This window comes from Dryobates pubescens, chromosome 15 (assembly GCF_014839835.1).
Source record: "Dryobates pubescens isolate bDryPub1 chromosome 15, bDryPub1.pri, whole genome shotgun sequence".
Taxonomy (NCBI): Eukaryota; Metazoa; Chordata; class Aves; order Piciformes; family Picidae; genus Dryobates; species Dryobates pubescens.
Window position 1 is genome coordinate 23,193,805 of NC_071626.1, and position 17,683 is coordinate 23,211,487.

General features: G+C 47.5%; 1 protein-coding gene across 1 annotated transcript in view; it reads right to left on the reverse strand.

Annotated features, from left to right (window-relative positions):
• PTPRO (protein tyrosine phosphatase receptor type O) overlaps positions 1–17,683 on the reverse strand; it is a 228,235-nt gene that overhangs the window by 40,971 nt on the left and 169,581 nt on the right. The window contains exons 10-12 of the mRNA XM_054167854.1: positions 14,048–14,159; positions 5,378–5,529; positions 3,604–3,724 (exon numbers count right to left, since the gene is read on the reverse strand). Of these exons, the coding sequence (XP_054023829.1) occupies positions 3,604–3,724; positions 5,378–5,529; positions 14,048–14,159 (385 nt within the window). The remainder of the gene's footprint in view (positions 1–3,603; positions 3,725–5,377; positions 5,530–14,047; positions 14,160–17,683) is intronic.

A 17,683-nucleotide genomic window follows, 5' to 3' on the forward strand; every position in this document is an offset into this window, starting at 1 on the left:
TCCTTGGGCAGCAGAGGAAGGAACAAAAACCCCGGCGGGGTGTTAAGATGAGGGACACCTTTTTTCCTACAGATCATTTAAAGACCAAGGCCTGATCCCAATTTTCATACTGACCACTTCACACAATTGATACTGGCAATCCCTAGCTTGCAACACCTCAGGCATCCTGGGATGCTTTGAGCTGCCTTCAGACAGTGCAAAGTTTGGGCTGTACCTTCCCAAGCTGTTCTCCAGAGTTTTCAGATTTCCTAATCTCTGGATGCTTAATGAAAGTTGTCATTCTCAAACAATGCCAGGAGTTCAGGATCTGTGCAAAGAATTTGAGTCTCAACAGGGGTCTGGGCAACCTGATTTAGTTGATGATGTCCCCCATTATGGGGGGATTGGACTGGATGACTTTTGGAGGTCCTTTCCTTTATGATTCAATGCTTCTGTGAGATGCTGTCACAGGATCCTGGACATGCTGTGTAAGCTCCACCACCAAAAACTTGGCACAAAGGACTTGCTCAAGTGGTTACAGACATTTTGGAGATGGAGCTGATCTTCAGACAATCAGATCAGCGTTCTAGGGCTGGAGGTTGCCAAGACTATACTGGCATTGGGGAGAGAGCTGGGTAGGGACTGTGGCTTCTTCTATCTCACAGGGATTGCTGTGTGCATGTGGGCCCAGAACCACACAGGAAAGTGTCCCTCTCCCTCAATTACACATGTGTGTCTGCTCTTGGATTCAGAAACACATTCCATCCCTTACCCCAGGTAACAAAAATGGCCTCAATAAAAGATGGGGTTTGCATCTGGACATCATCCCAAGCAAATCTTCTGCCTGCCTCCAGCAAATGGCTTGATTTTCCTGCAAGGGGAAGGTTGCCAGGATGAAGCACACATCATGGAGGGAAGAACATTTGGCAGGAGTGCTGGAGTGACTGCCAAGTGCTCAGTTGTCTATCACTTAGAATCAGTTCCCACTACTGCTAAGCACAACTCCCATTGCTTCCTCAGGAGCAGAGAGAAACAAAACCTCTAGTAAAATATCCTTACTATTGTCTTTTCAAAGAGCAAACAGCATAAACATAAAATATAACAAAGAAAACCCCCTCTTACACCCAGAAATCTAGAAGTGATGTATTGAAACACACTGTCTAGTTCATTGGCCACAACAATCCCATGCAGCACTACAGGCTGGGGTCAGAGTGGCTGGAGAGCAGCCAGGCTCTCCCCCAGAAAGGGACCTGGGGTAGTGGTTGAGAGTAGGCTGAACATGAGCCTGCAGTGTATCCAGGTGGCCAAGAAGGCCAATGGCATCCTGGCCTGCATCAGCAGGAGCAGGGAAGTCATTCTGCCCTGTGCTCAGCACTGGTTAGGCTACACCTTGAGTCCTGTGTCCAGTTCTGGGCCCCTCAGTTTAAGAAGGACATTGAGACTCTTGAACGTGTCCAGAGAAGGGCAACAAAGCTGGGGAGGGGTCTGAAGCACAGCCCTATGAGGAGAGGCTGAGGGAGCTGGGGTTGCTTACCCCGCAGAAGAGGAGGCTCAGGGGAGACCTTCTTGCTCTCTACAACTCCCTGAAGGGAGGTTGTAGCCAGGTGGGGGTTGGTCTCTTTTCCCAGGCAAGCAGCACCAGAACAAGAGGACACAGTCTCAAGCTGTGCCAGGGGAAGTTTAGGCTGGAGGTGAGGAGAAAGTTCTTCCCAGAAAGAGTAATTGGCCATTGGAATGTGGTGCCCAGGGAGGTGGTGGAGTCACCATCCCTGAAGGTGTTTAAAAAGAGACTGGATGGGGTGCTTGGTGCCATGGTTTAGACATGAGGTCTGTGGTGACAGGTTGGAGTTGATGATCTCAAAGGTCTTTTCCCACCTGGTTAATTCTGTATCTTTACCAATGCACACAGCATGGGCAGCAAGCAGAAGTGAATGGAGGCCATTGTGCAGGGAGAAAACTGTGATATAGCTGCCATGATGGAATCGTGGTGGGACAACTTAACATGACTGGAGTGCTGCAGTTCACAGCTACCAACTTTTCAGAAGAGATGGGCAAGGAAGTCACAGTAGTGGGATAGTCCTCTGTGGCAGGGAGAGATTTACATGTCTCCAGCTTAATGATGGAGGTGACAGGGTTGAGTGTTTATGGCTAAGAATGAAGCTGAAAGCCAATAAGGCAGATATTGTGGTGGGAGTTTTTAACAGACCACCCAGTCAGTACTGATAAAGTATTCTATCAGTACTGATGTAATGTTCTATAAGCAGTTGGGAGAGGATTCAGGATTACTACCTCTATTTCTTGTGGGATGTTTCAGCTTCCCAGTTGGGAATAAAATAGAGCAGAGGGAACAGCCCCAGAGGTTGTTGGAGTGTGTGGAAGATAACTACCTGATGCAATTGGTGAAGGAGCCAACTGGAGAAGGTGCCCTCCTGAACATTCTGACTGTTAACAGAGAAGGACTTGCAGGATATGCAACAGTTGGAGGCTGTCTTGGTCTTAGTGATCATGAAATATTAGAGCTTTTGATTCCCAGAGAAATAAGAAGGGGGTTAGCAGAATGGTCACTGGACTTCCAAAGGGCAGACTTTGGTATGTTCAGGGGACTGGTTGGCAGTATCTTTTGGGAGGCCATCCTGAAGGACAAAGGAGTTGAGGCAGGCTGGGCACTTTTCAAGAAGGAAGTCTTAAAAGCACAGGAACAGGCTGTCCCCATGTCCCAAATGTTGGGCTGGTGGGTAGGAAGGCTTGGCTGAGTGGAGAGCTTTGGCTGAACTCAGGGACAAAAGGAGAGTTTATGGTCCCCCTTTAGGGAAAAGGGGATGGGCCCCTCAGGAGGGCTACAAGGATGAAGTGAAGCTGTGCAGGGAGAAAATTAGAAGGTCCAAAGCCCAACTTGAACTCAATCTAGCTATTGCCATAGAAGCTAATGAATATGCTCCTGTATTAATAACAAAAGGACTAGGGAGAATCTTCAGCCTTTATTGGATGCAGGGGGAAACATAGTGACTAAGAATGAGGAGAAGGCTGAGGTAATTAATGCCTTTGCCTCAGCTTTTAGCAGCAGGACTGATTGTTTGCTGGGGAGCCACCCCCTCGAGCTGGGAGACAGGGAACAGAATGAGACCAACATTAATGCAAGAGGAAATGACGAGTGACCTGCTGAACCACCTAGACACACACAAATCTGTGGGGGCAGATGGGTGCTGAATATGGGTGGATGGGTGGATGGGTGGATGGGTGGATATGTTCACCAAGGCACTCTTCACGATTCATCAGCAGTCCTGGCTAACTGGGGAGGTCCCAACAGACTGCAGATATTAAATGCTGTGCCTATCTACAAGAGAAGTGGGAAGGAGGATTCTGAGAACTACAGACCTGTCAGTCTGACCTTGGTGCCATGGAAAGTCATGGAACAAATCCTCTTGAGTGCCATAATACACCATTTACAGGACAATGTGGAAATTAGGCCCTGTTACCACGGGTTCACGAAGGGCAGGTCCTGCTGAATGAACCTCATCTCCTTCTGTGACAAGGTGACCCTCTTGGAGGATGAGGGAAAGGCTGTGCCTGTTGTTTACCTGGACTTCAGGAAAGCCAGTTTACAATTTAGAGCAAATCACTTACCCAGTTTCACAAGCTGGAGCAGGGAAGTGTTGCTGCCTCTTTCAGTACAAGCAGTCACCGAAAGGTTGTAAATGTCCCCCGGAGGCAAACTCAGCACTGCAGTCATCACGTTGCGTGTTACCTGCAATAATTGTAGGCACCAACTGATAAGTAGGACCCAAACCATAGATCCTCCTTGTACAACTGATCTGGCCATTTAATATCCTACAAAGACATCACAGCAGATGTCTTCCACTTAACTCTAGGCTCATTGCATGAACTGGTTCCTGCTGACACCAGCTGTGGAAAGCCAAACGGTCAGCAGAGTATCACAATGCAGGAAGGCAACCTCAGGCTGTGCTTTCTTAGTGGTCAGGGAAGAGTTAAAGAGAAAAGAAAATCTCCCTCATACCAGTGAGAGTACTCTTCACCTTGAGTTTTCAAAGTTGTGCAACGTGCTAGGGAGTCCATTGCAATTTTAGAGGCATTTCATTCAGGGCAGATATCTCTAAGAAGAGGACATAAGATGCATGTAGGAAAGACCTTATACAGCCTAAGAACCTGCAAATTAAACCCAGCTTGGCAAGGCTAACACCCACCTGGAAACTTGTTGCCTTGACAATAGATCTCAGGGCCTGACCTCAGTCATCTGAGAGTTTCAAACATATACAACCCAAAACTGAGCTGAGCTTCTAAAGAGCATGAAGCTCTTATTCCTATTATTTAAGGGGGGTGGAAGCTCCCCACTTCTCCCAGGTCATGGAGAAGGAGGCAGAACTCAGATAAATGCAACAGACTGTTTGCAGAGCACTTACAGACTACCTATAAAACACACATTCAGGCAACTCAAGCTGTATTAAGCAGCCAATTTCCAGGCTGAAGCTGCCAGTTCCAAGACAAATGGACATCTCTGAATAAAGACTAACAGGACTATGCAAATTATTTTCACTACTGCTCTCAAAACTCTAACAAATTGTACAGAGTCTTGGGCAATACACAAAGAGCAGGAAGAAAAATTCTTCATTGCCTGACGGTGTCACCTATTTATTTTCATAATCCCACAAGCAAAACAACCATAGTAACAATCTCAGGTTAGATAAAAGAAGGCAGCTGCCCTGCTGGAAAGCAGCTCCACAAAGAAAGAGCTTGGAGTCCTGGTGGACAGTGAGTTCTGCATGGGACAGCAATGTGCCCTTGTGACCATGAGAGGCAATGGTATCCAGGGATGCATCATGAAAAGTCTGTCCAGCAGGTCTAGGGAGGTTCTTCTCCCCCTCTACTCTGCCCTCCTGAGACCACATCTGCAATACTGTATCCAGTTTTGGGCTCCCCAGTTCAAGGCAAACAGAGACCTGCTGGAGAGAGTCCAACAGAGAGCCATGAGGACGATTAGGGGACTTGAGCATCTCCCCTGTGAAGAGAGACTGAGAGCCCTGGGGCTGCTTAGTCTGGAGAAGAGAAGGCTGAGAGGGGATCTGATCAATGTCTATCAATATCTGAGGGGTGGGTATCAAGTGGAGGGGGCCAAGCTCTTTTGGGTGGAGCACAGTAATATGACAAGGACCAATGGATACAAACTTGAACAGAGAAGGTTTCACCTCAACATGGGGAGAAGCTTCCTTACAGTGAGGGTGAGAGAGCCCTGGAGCAGGATGCCCAGAGAGGCTGTGGAGTCTCCTTCTCTGGAGACTTTCAAACCCCAAACACAACAATAACAACAACAACAAAGCAACAAAAAACCCCAAACCAAATGAACAACACAGAAGTGAGTGATACCTTCCTCCCTCATACTTACACTCTTCTTGATTTTTTTCTTTCCTTCTGCAACCACCATCCAATGCAGCATCCTGGAATGAGAAAGGTCAGTACCATCTCCTCCATAGGTCCAGGTGATGTACAAAAGGTGGTTGTAATATTCTATGGAGGTAATCTCGGGTGCCACTGGTGCTGAAGGAAGAATGCAAGCATGTTACAGACAGGCTCTAATTGAGCTGCTTACCAAACCCAGTAACAAACATCTACCAAGGGACACTGCTAGGAAGAGAGCATTACAGAGAGAGCAGGAGCATATTAGTAAAAGCATAGAAACACAGAATTGTTAGGGTTGGAAGGGACCTCAAGGATCATCCAGTTCCAACCCCCCTGCCATGGGCAGGGACACCTCACACTACAGCAGGTTGTTCACAGCCACATCCAGCCTGGCTTTAAAAAACTCCAGGGATGAGGCTTCCACCACCTCCCTGGGCAACCTGTGCCAGTGTCTCGCCACCCTTATGGAGAAGAACTTCTTCCTAACATTCAATCTGAAGCTACCCACTTCTAGCTTTGTTCCATTCCCCCCAGTCCTATCACTCCCTGACACCCTAAAGAGTCCCTCCCCAGCTTTCTTGTAGCCCCCTTCAGATACTGGAAGGCCACAATGAGGTCTCGCGAAAGCTTCTCTTTTGCAGACTGAACAGCCCCAAGTCTCTCAGTCTGTCCTCATAGGAGAGGTGCTCCAGCCCTCTGATCATCCTTGTGGCCCTTCTCTGGACACACTTCAGCACCTTCAGATCCTTCCTGTGATAGCAGCACCAGAACTGGAGGTAGTACTCCAGGTGGGCTCTCTCCAGAGCAGAGTAGAGGGGGAGAATCACCTCTCTCTACCTGCTGGCTATGCATCTCAGCACTAGCTGAGAGAAACAAACCCCAGCATTTAACCTGGGAGACATTCAGAACTAAAATGCATTTATGTTTACAATTTCTCATTAAAAAAATAAATAACCAAAACCAAAACAACAAAATGAAAAACAACCTAAAACCTACCACCGAACAACACCTCCCCCCCACCCCAATAATCATGAAGCTATGATCTGTCACACTGACTGATTTGGTTAGCTTTTCCACAGGTATAAAATGCCTTCTGTTCACTGAGCTAGCATCTTCCTGGCAGAAGCCCCAGACCTGCAGTTGCCCAAAGAATATCTTTTTCCATGATGAATTATGAACACCTGTACTCCCAAGATCAAACTCCCACCAACACAGAAGGCAGCCAGCAGCTGACAGCCATCTAAGCACCCAAGGTCTAGTCTGCAGGCACATGATAGCTAGATTATTAGGTATCAGGTAAAGCAGCTGCTGTCCCTTCTCTTCTCCACACACAGAGCTCCTGCCCAGTGCTGTCCCCTGTGATTCACAGCTCAGACTGAATCACAGAATCACAGAACTTCAGGGGTTGGAAGGGACCTCAAAAGCTCATCCAGTCCAACCCCCCAGCCAGAGCAGAATCACCTACACCAGATTACACAGGAACACATCCAGGCAGGTTTTGAATATCTCCAGAGAGGGAGACTCCACAACCCCCCTGGACAGCCTGTTCCAGTGCTCTGCCACCCTCACAGGGAAAAAAATTTCCTCATATTTACATGAAACTTCCTATGCCTCAGATTCCACCATTGCCCCTTGTGCTGTCATTGGGCATCACCAAGCAGAGCCATCCTCCTGGGACTCACCCTTTATATGTTTATAAAGATTGATGAGGTCTGACCCCATCACAGCCTCCTCAGCCCATTTGATGGCCTGTCTTGTGCTGGAACTGCCTTGGCTCCCTGTGCAGCCCAAGAAGGCAACTCATCTGCTCCTAAAACAGGTATTTCAGATGACAATTACCTCCTGGAGGCACCTCTCAAAAAGGGTAAGAAGGAAGAACCAGGGAACTACAGGCCAGCCAGTCTCACCTCTGTGCCCAGAAAGATCATGGAGCAGATCTTCCTGGAGGCACTACTGACTCAAAAGAATAGTGAAGAGGTGATTTGGAACAGTCAGCATGGCTTCACCAAGGGCAAATCCTGCCTGACAAACCTGCTGGCCTTCTATGAACAGGTGACAACATTAGTAGATGAGGGGCGAGCAACTGATGTTTTTTACCTGGACCTGAGCAAAGCCTTCGACACTGTCCCCTCCTGGGGGGACAGCATAGCCAGACACTGACCACATCCCGGTCTCCAAACTGGTGACACATGGGTTTGATGGGTGACCACTAGATGGATAAAGAACTGGCTTGATGGCTGCACCCAAAGGGTGGCTGTCCATGGGTCCATGTCCCAGTGGAGGCCAGGGACAAGTGGAGTCCCTCAGTGATCAGTACTGGGACCAGGCTTGTTCAACATCTTTGTGGGTGCCATGGACAGTGGCATTGAGTGCATCTTCAGCAAGCTTGCTGATGACACCAAGCTGTGTGGTGCAGCAGACATGATGGAGGGAAGGGATCCATCCAGAGGGACCTTGACAGGCTGGAGAGGTGGGCACAAGCCAACCTCATGAGGTTCAACAAGACCAAGGGCAGGGTCCTGCATCTGGGTGGAGGCAATCCCAGGCACAAATCCAGGCTGGGCAGGGACTGGTTGGAAAGCAGCCCTGAGGAGAGAGACTTGGGGGTGCTGGGGGAGGAGAAGCTCAACAGGAGCTCTCAGTGTGCACTTGCAGCCCAGAAAGCCAACCAGATCCTGGGCTGCATCAAGAGAAGTGTGGCCAGCAGGGCAAGGGAGGTGATTCTCCCCCTCTGCTCAGCTCTGGGGAGACCCCACCTGGAGTAGTGTGTCCAGTTCTGGTGCCCCTATCCCAGGAAGGATCTGGAGGTGCTGGAAGGTGTCCAGAGAAGGCCCACGAGGATGAGCAGAGGGCTGGAGCACCTCTCCTATGAGGACAGACTGAAGGAGTTGGGGCTGTTCAGTCTGGAGAAGAGAAGGCTCTAAGGTGACCTAATTGTGGCCTTCCAGTATCTGAAGGGGGCTACAAGAAAGCTGGGGAGGGACTTCTCAGGATCTCAGGTAGTGATAGGACTAGGGGGAATGGAATGAAGCTGGAGGTGGGGAGATTCAGGCTGGATGTGAGGAGGAAGTTCTTCCCCATGAGAGTGGTGAAGCCCTGGAATGGGTTGTCCAGGGAGGTGGTTGAGGCCCCATCCCTGGAGGTGTTTAAGGCCAGGCTGGATGAGGCTGAGGCCAGCCTGATCTAGTGTGGGGTGTCCCTGCCCATGGTAGGGGGCTTAGAACTAGATGATCCTTGTGGTCCCTTCCAACCCTGACTGATACTATGATACTATGATACTATGACTCTGAGCCCGAGCCCGCTTGAAGGGGCCACAAGATGACACTGCTGCTTCCATGAAGGCCTCTACAGAAGGCTTTGGAACCCAGACGTTCACTAAACTACAGCAGTACTGAAGTAACTGCTGAGGAAGGCAGCAAACCCAATGCAGCCAGTTTAGAGGCACTGAGCCACGTTTACCAAAACTCTTCTCTCAAATTAATCTTGAAAGTGTCCTTCTATGCTGTTGAGAGGAAGCAACCTTTAACAGCTTTACACTAATGTTTATTTCCTAGAGCTCCCCTGCTCAACATTTGTGTATTCCTTACAATTTAAGGTCACAACTGACATGAAGCTTATACACTAACAAGTTTCCTCCTATACCTAAATATTGCTGACATCCTTTACACCTTAGGATCACAGCTTGTGAGATGAACTCCCTTTGCACCATGTTCCACTGGGAACTGAGTAGCAGGGAGAGGCTCTAGGAAATTGCATCCCGTTGCTGACCTGGCCCAAAGTGAGAGCTGAAAGCATCTGTGAGAGACCAACGGAGAGCTGATGTGGTGGCTCTCACCAACACTGACAGTTTGCCTTTCTTACTCTTTTTTGCTTTCCAGAGCTAAAAACAACAGAAAATGTTGGTGGTCTGAAGTGTCCTTGCTCATGGTTGCTTTACATCCAGCTGTTTACTGCAGGTGACGTTAAAAGCTCATTAGTCACCACAGTAACACTGGCAGTGCCACAATCTCTCCCTGCACTAAAACAACAGCATGAAACACTTGATGCAGGAACCTGGAAGAACCTGATAAGCTCCCCCATTCTCCAGAGGACATCTGACCAGTTGTTTTGGGAGAGAGTTAGCTATACATCTTCTAATATCCAAGTACTGCAGCTCCGATTCAGTCCCAGCCCAGCTAGAGAACCCACACAAGCATTAGGGAATGGTTTGTATGCTCTGAGCTTGCTGCAAGGTGTGGTCTCAAACTCCCAGATGATCCCTTTGCTCTGTTTTGAAAATAAAATCAAGCTTATCTTCCAGGATTGGATGTTAGCTTTCCAGTTACACACAGCAGAAAGGACAGATGGTGCTCTTGTCAGGAAGACTACAAAACTTTCTTTCCAGTATTGTAAAATGTAGAGCTATTTTCACAGAACTTTGGAGGTTGGAAGGGACCTCCAGAGATCACTGAGTCCAACACCACCCCCCCCATCACCCCCCAAAGCAGTTTTTTGGTTTGGTTTGGGTTTTTTTAGTATTTGTTTGTTGCCTGTTTTAATTCCTGGCAACCTGTGCAGTGGAGGTAGCATTGCTCAGAATGATGCACAAAGGGACCAAGTGTTCCATAAACTCATCTGTTCATTCTTTGCAAAGAAAGAGGCTGGGGGTGGTAAAGAGGCCTGCGGTCCCCTGCTAACTCGCAAAGAGTGAAATGGCAGCAGCTAATGGAAGCAAGCACTTCAAACCTGCAGACATGAAAATCTGGCATCCCACTTACTCTCAGGTTACTCTGACAGCAGTCTCTGGCCCAAGATTTGGAGGTTGCAAGCAAAAAGGCAAGCCAGCTAACAGGAGTGTATTTAAGGTCACGTTCAGCAGTGACCATCTATTTATAAGCATTTGTCATTTGATCAAAACAGATTTCTTTTGTCAGCAACTCTACCCTTAAAATGCTGTGATCTGGCTCACTGCTATTCAACATTTTTGTCAATGCTCTGAAAGTAAAACCACCATTGATGAACCATGCAAGTAATGTGGCAACTGGGAGAGGAGTGGGTGATCTGGACAGGGCTCTGTTTTGAATTACTGGCCCCTGTGCCAGGCCTGTTCAAACAAAATGTATTTCCAAGTGTCAGGTGCAAAGTATCACAGTATCACAGTATCACAGTATAACTAAGGTTGGAAGAGACCCAAGGATCATCAAGTCCAACCTGTCTTGACAGACCTCACGACTAGACCATGGCACCAAGTGCCACGTCCAATCCCCTCTTGAACATCTCCAGGGATGGTGACTCCACCACCTCCCTGGGCAGCACATCCCAATGACGAACGACTCGCTCGGTGAAGAACTTTCTCCTCACCTTGAGTCTAAACCTCCCCTGGCACAGCTTGAGACTGTGTCCCCTTGTTCTGGTGCTGGTTGCCTGGGAGAAGAGACCAACCCCCTCCTGTCTACAACCACCTTTCAGGTAGTTGTAGAGGGCAATGAGGTCACCCCTGAGCCTCCTCTTCTCCAGGCTAAACAACCCCAGCTCCCTCAGCCTCTCCTCACAGGGCTGTGCTCAAGGCCTCTCCCCAGCCTTGTTGCCCTTCTCTGGACACATTCAAGTGTCTCAATGTCCTTCTTAAACTGAGGAGCCCAGACTGGACACAGGACTCGAGGTGTGGCCTAACCAGTGCTGAGCACAGGGCACAATGACTTCCCTGCTCCTGCTGGCCACACTATTCCTAATACAGACCAGGATGCCATTGGCCCTCTTGGCCACCTGGGCAAGTTGAGTATTTAGGGAAAAGACATGCAGACAACATTTCCCAAATGACATATTCTAGAAAGCAGCTACAGTAGGAAGGAGTCAGAAGCCACAGAATAGAAGCAAATCAACACAGAGCTCCAGTGTGATGCCGTAGCAAATGCAATCATCTAGATGCACAAACAGGAGAGCATTGAATAGGGAGCTGATTTTGCCTCTGTAGGAGTATTCAGCAGTATTACACTTTCAGTTTTCACATACTTTGGATAAAGGGAGTAAAAATTAGAGAGGCTGAGAGGGGAAAAATAATATGAGGAACTGCTTTGCTGTGAGAGCACCTGAAGAGTTCAATGGAAGCAATTTATCAGCAGAAGAGACTGAAACAAGTTCTGCATGGAAAGGAAAAAAAAATCTGTGTGTCTTCAGCCAATAAGAGAATAGTGCAAAAGAGAATTTTGGACTAGATAATTAAAATTAGCAAAATCCAGATCAGCAGCAAAGGATAAGCCTTTGATAACAGGAGGAAAGAAGCATTGGTACAACTTTCCAGCTGGATATTTTACCTAAGACTGGGTGGCCTTTTTGAAGAGGTCACAAGGGGATGAAATTATCTTAGAGGCTTAGTCAGTTCTGATTTGTCTGCATCTCCCAGCCATTCTAGAAGTAGTGTCAGTCCAGGACCTCCTCATGCTGATCCTGACAATGGTTTATATTCTGGCATAAATGTAGTCTCCCAAATTCCTGCTGCAGGTTGCTGGAGACACAATATTGAAGTGTGAGCTCCCCCCTGCCCCGGCTGGGTACCTGAACCTAGTACCCTAACCAATTTGAAAAGACATTTCTACCATCATACAGCAACTAGCCAGCTGGAAAATTGCTTTCTTATAGTACAACAGAAAAGTTGATTGATGCCAAAGGACAATGAATATTCCAGGAGACCCTTCATGGGGCCCCTGTGGGTGCTATGAGTTTCTGATACACTGGAGAAATGCCAGAATTTGTCGGCAGGGTAGCTTGAAATTAGATATCTCAGCACTAGAAGGTTTCTGATAACTTCAGTGGAGCTAGAATGTACCCACCAATAATTGTTCTCTCGTGGCTCTGTTGAGCATAGGCATTGGATTAAGCATAATTGAAAATGTTTCTTAATCAGCTTCTTCCTGACCTCACCTGGAGTACTGCATCCTGCTCTGGGGTCCTCAGCACAGGAAAGACAGTGGGTCCAGAGGAGGGCTAAAAATGTGCTCAGAGGAAAGGAGCACCTCTCCTACGAGGACAGGCTGAGAGAACTGGAGTTGTTCAGCCTGAAGAAGAAGAGGCTCCAAGGAGACCTTATTGTGGTCTTTAAATAGGCCTTCCTCCTTCCAAAGGAGGCCTCTAAGAAAGATGGGGACAATCATTTTAGCAGGGTCTCTTGCAATAAGACAAGGGCTAATGGCTTTCAATTAAAAGAGACTTTCTTTAACAGTGAGGGTTGTGAGACACTGAAACAGGTTGCCCAGAGAGGTAGTAGAAGCCCTGTCTCTGGAAACCTTCAAGGTCAGGTGGAACAGGGCTGTGAGCAGCCTGAGCTAGTTACTGCAGAGGAGTTGGGACTAGATGACCTGTGAAGATCCTTCCAGCCCCTAACATGCTATCATTCTGTGATACTCTACTACCTGCCTTGCTCTGCCTAGGTGTGCATAACTTATGTTAGCTGAAGTGCCCCATAACAGATGGTCTGACCTGTGGCGTACTGGGTGGAGAACAGAGGAGGACAAAACACCTGGAAATACTGCAAATGTATAAAAAAAGGTTTCATAATATCACAGACCTCAGAATTCTGATTACTTATTGACTCAGAACCTTCTCAATGTGCAAAACATATGGTATTGAAAAGATGAGGAGAATCAATGGCTCTCACTGGAGCCACACATTCAGCTGATAGAATAGAATAGAATTAAGCAGGTTGGAAAAGATCTTTGAGGTCATCAAGTCCAACCCATCACCCAACACCATCTAATCAACTAAACCATGGCACCAAGTGCCTCATCCAGTCTCTTCTTAAACACCTCTAGTAATGGTGACTTCACCACCTCCCTGGGCAGCACATTCCAATGGCCAAACGCTCTTTCTATGAAGAACTTCTTCCTACCATCCAGCCTAAACCTCCCCTGGCACAGCTTGAGACTGTGTCCTCTTGTTCTGTCACAGGCTGCCTGGGAGAAGAGACCAACCTCCACCTGGCTACAACCTCCCTTCAGGTAGTTGTAGACAGCAATAAGGTCTCCCCTGAGCCTCCTCTTCTCCAGGCTAAGCAACCCCAGCTCCCTCAGCCTCTCCTCAGAGGGCTGTGCTCCAGACCCCTCCCCAGCTTTGTTGACCTTCTATTTTTTTCTTTTCTAAACTGAGGGGCCCAGAACTGGACACAGGACTCAAGGTGTGGCCTAACCAGTGCTGAGTACAGGGCAGAATGACTTCCCTGCTCCTGCTGGCCACACTATTCCTGATGCAGGCCAGGATGCCATTGGCCTTCTTGGCTGCCTGGGCACACTGCTGGCTCATGTTCAGCCTACTATCAACCAGTACCCCCAGGTCCCTTTCTTCCTGGCTGCTCTCAGCCACTCTGACCCCAGCCTGTAGCACTGCCTGGGGTTGTTGTGGCCAATGTGTAGAACCCAGCAGTTAGATGTGCAATGGAGGACTGGAGCAGAGTAGTCAGGCACTGTGCTTTGCATAGAAAAATGACTTATAATCATGTAAAGCAGGGCCCAGAGATAGCCTTAAAACAGAACAAAACAAGCCCCCCCAAACCACCCCCCACCCCAGTTAGCTGTTAAATATCCCAAGTTACATTTATCTGCAGGTGAAACACAACACCCAAAGTCAGACTTTCTCAACACTTCTGCTCTCAAGCACACTTCAGTCTTTTCAGAGGAGTGCTCACCTGTTATGAAGCTGATGGTGGAGCTGTCGCAGCAGCTCAGCTCTGGGTCCCCCCAGGTCACCATGGTGACCCGGAAATTGTAATACCAGGCAGGCAGCAGGTTAGCTATTCTCTGTAAAGTGACAAAACACAAACAGCACTTCAGCAGAAAATCCACCAGCGTGAGGTGTGGCTTAAAAATGCAACAATGTTCATAAAGCTTGTTCCCACATTGATTTTGCTGAACTTCTGTTCCTTACGCCACTGGAAACCTCTGACATAGGGCCATGAGGATGAGCACAGGGCTGGAGCACCTCTCCTGTGAGGGCAGGCTGAGAGAGTTGGGGTTGTTCAGTCAGGAGAGGAAAAGGCTCCAAGGAGACCTAATTGTGGCCTTCCAGTATCTGAAGGGGGCTACAAGAAAGCTGGGGAGGGACTTTTGAGGGTATCAGGGAGTGACAGGACTGGGGGGAATGGAACAAAACTAGAAATGGGTAGATCCAGATTGGATGCTAGGAAGAAGTTCTTCCCCATGAGGGTGGTGAGACACTGGCACAGGTTGCCCAGGGAGGTGGTGGAAGCCTCATCCCTGGAGGTTCTTAAAGCCAGGCTGGATGTGTCTCTGAGTAACCTGATCAAGTGTGAGGTATCCCTGCCTATGGCAGGGGGGTTGAATCTAGATGACCCTTGACAATTCTATGGCATTTGGCCTGTGGATTTAACAAAATGTCTGTGCAGTGGGAGTGAAAGCAGTTGTGACACTCTGCTGCTCGGCCATGGGAACATGGTCCCAAATCCTACCTGAGACAGGAACCTCTCATTGATCTCTGGGGCAGCAGTCCATAACAAAATTCTGATTTGATGAAGACAAAATGGAAACTGTAGGCTTCTCTCTTTTGGATTAAGTAGGGTTTAAATATTTCCATTAAATAGGTTTTAAATTAGAAACAATGGGGTTTGACTCAGATATTGTCACTTCAAAAGACTGATCTATTCACTTTGTAGCATCATTTATTATAAATGAAATCTGAATGAAACATAAATGACTCATGAGGCACAAATTATGTATAAATACAAATGAGATTTAAATGAAGGATAGAATGCAGTATGTTTTATATTGCCATATATAATATTTAAGTTGAAATACATTGGCAGGACAAAACACTTTAAATAGGCAATTCCATGTATAAATGAAAAGCTTCATGATAATTAAAACATTGAAAATTGAAGGAAATTGGAAAGAGTGGTTAGCTTTCAACAGCTTAGAATTTGGTCTTTTTACAGATCTCTGCTGTTTGCAATGGCCTTTTGTGTGTGTGTTTGTGTACTGTGTCCAGTTCTGGGCCCCTCAGTTTACAAAGGACATTGACACTCTTGAATGTGTCCAGAGAATTGCAACGAAGCTGGGGAGAGGCCTTGAGCACAGCCCTGTGAGGAGAGGCTGAGGGAGCTGGGATTGCTTAGCCTGGAGAAGAGGAGGCTCAGGGGAGACCTTCTTGCTCTCTACAACTACCTGAAGGGAGGGTGTAGCCAGGTGGGGGCTGGTCTCTTCTCCCAGGCAACCAGCACCAGAACAAGAGGACACAGTCTCAAGCTGCACCAGGGGAGGTTTAGGCTGGAAGTGAGGAGAAAGTTTTTCACAGAGAGAGTTGTTAGCCATTGGAATGTGCTGCCCAGGGAGGTGGTGGAGTCACCATCTCTGGAGGTGTTCAAGAGGGGATTGGACATGGCACTTGATGGCATGGTTTAGTCATGAGCTGTGTGGTGACAGGTTGGACTTGATGATCTTTGAGGTCTCTTCCATCCTTGGTGATTCTGTGATTCTGTGAAAATAATCTAAATACTGAGTTTGTGGACTATTCTCTTTATACCTTTCAGAAAAGTGTTGCATTCAATTAATACCAAAATCTTGAAGATGTTTGGTCTTCTTCTAGCATGCCCCTGGTGCAATATTGAAGGCACCAGCTGTGCTTTGACAATTTTAATAAGGTACAGAGCATAAAATCAATAAAGTAACTAAGCAGAGTGAAAGAGCAAATTCAGCTCCAAAGGTTCTTACCCAGTGGTAATGCTTCAGGAAATACTTTTTGATCTAAACTGTCAGGTAGCTTGATTTTTGATCTCCCTGCCTTCTCACTGGGCTTCTCACTGTTGCTTCAGAATACAGCACTCAGAGATTGCATTAGAGCCTAGGGAAATTTGTGAGACATGGTAGGATTCTGGAGCACTGCTAGAGAACCCAAACAAATGATCACCAATAGGTACCGGTAGGTTGAATGCCAGAACAGAAGAACTGGGACACATTCAAAGTCACAGAATCACACAGAATCACATTGCTGTCAGGGTTGGAAGGGACCTCAAGGATCATCTAGTTCCAACCCCCCTGCCATGGACAGGGACACTTTCATAGAATCATAGAATGGTCCAGGCTAGAAGGGACCTCCAAAGTTCACCCAGTTCAACTTCCCCGCAGTCAGCAGGGACATCCTCAACTAGATCAGGCTGCCCAGGGCCTTGTTGAGTCTCACCTTGAATATCTCCAGGGAAGATGCCTCAAACACCTCCCTGGGCAACCTGTTTCAGTGTTCCACCACCCTCATAGTAAAGAACTTGTTCCTAACATTTAATCTAAATCTGCTTTTCTCCAGCTTAAAGCCATTGCCCCTGGTCCTGCCACTGCGGGCCTTTGCAAACAGCCTCTCTCCACCCTTCTTGTAGCCCCCTTCAGGTAGTAGGAGGCTGCTATTAGGTCTCCCCAGAGCCTCCTCTTCTCCAGGCTGAACACCCCCAGCTCCCTCAGCCTGTGTTCATAGCAGAGGTGCTCCAACTCCCTGATCATTCTTGTGGCTCTCCTCTGGACCTGTGCCATCAGGTCCATGGCCTTCCTATATTGAGGGCTCCAGACCTGGACACAGTACTGCAGGTGAGGTCTCACCAGAGAAGATCAGTGTGGCAGTCACCTCAATGGATCTGCTGTCAACGCTGCTTTTGATGCAGCCCAGGATGTGATTTGCCTTCTGTGCTGCAAGCTCACACTGCCTGCTCCACTAGATCAGGCTGCTCAGAGCCACATTCAGCTGGCTTACTTGCAAGAAATGCTCACTGTCTCATTTCAGACTGAAATTCAGACAAAGGAATTCCAGTCTCTCTTCCTGCACAGGATTCACAACAGTAAGGAACAATATCTTCTCATTTTCTAATGAACCACATTAACTCTGGAAGATGGCATTACTTCTAAGACAACTTGGATCATTCAGGTATTAATCTTATTGTGCTGAGTCATGATTACAAGATATTAATTACTCATTTGTGAAGTTATTTTTGTTTTTAATTTCCCTGGAGGTTTACACTCTGGATTTACAGTCATGTACCCAATTACAGTTAAGCTGCTGCAGCCAAATTGACTCCACAAATGGCATTATGCAAATCCATTACAGTAAATCACTGGGGCTCTCACAAGCAGCCAAAGTTATAGCCATCCTTTTTGCATACTCATAACTTTTTGAAGAACTCATTTCGGCTAAAATTGCTTTCTGTCTTGTGCTGCAGTGAAGTCCACATAAATTCTGCTCATCTTCTCCAAGAAGAATGGAAAAGAAGAGGAAAATGTCACTTTATTTCTTCAGAGATGCATGTGCCTACATGTATAGATGTGCT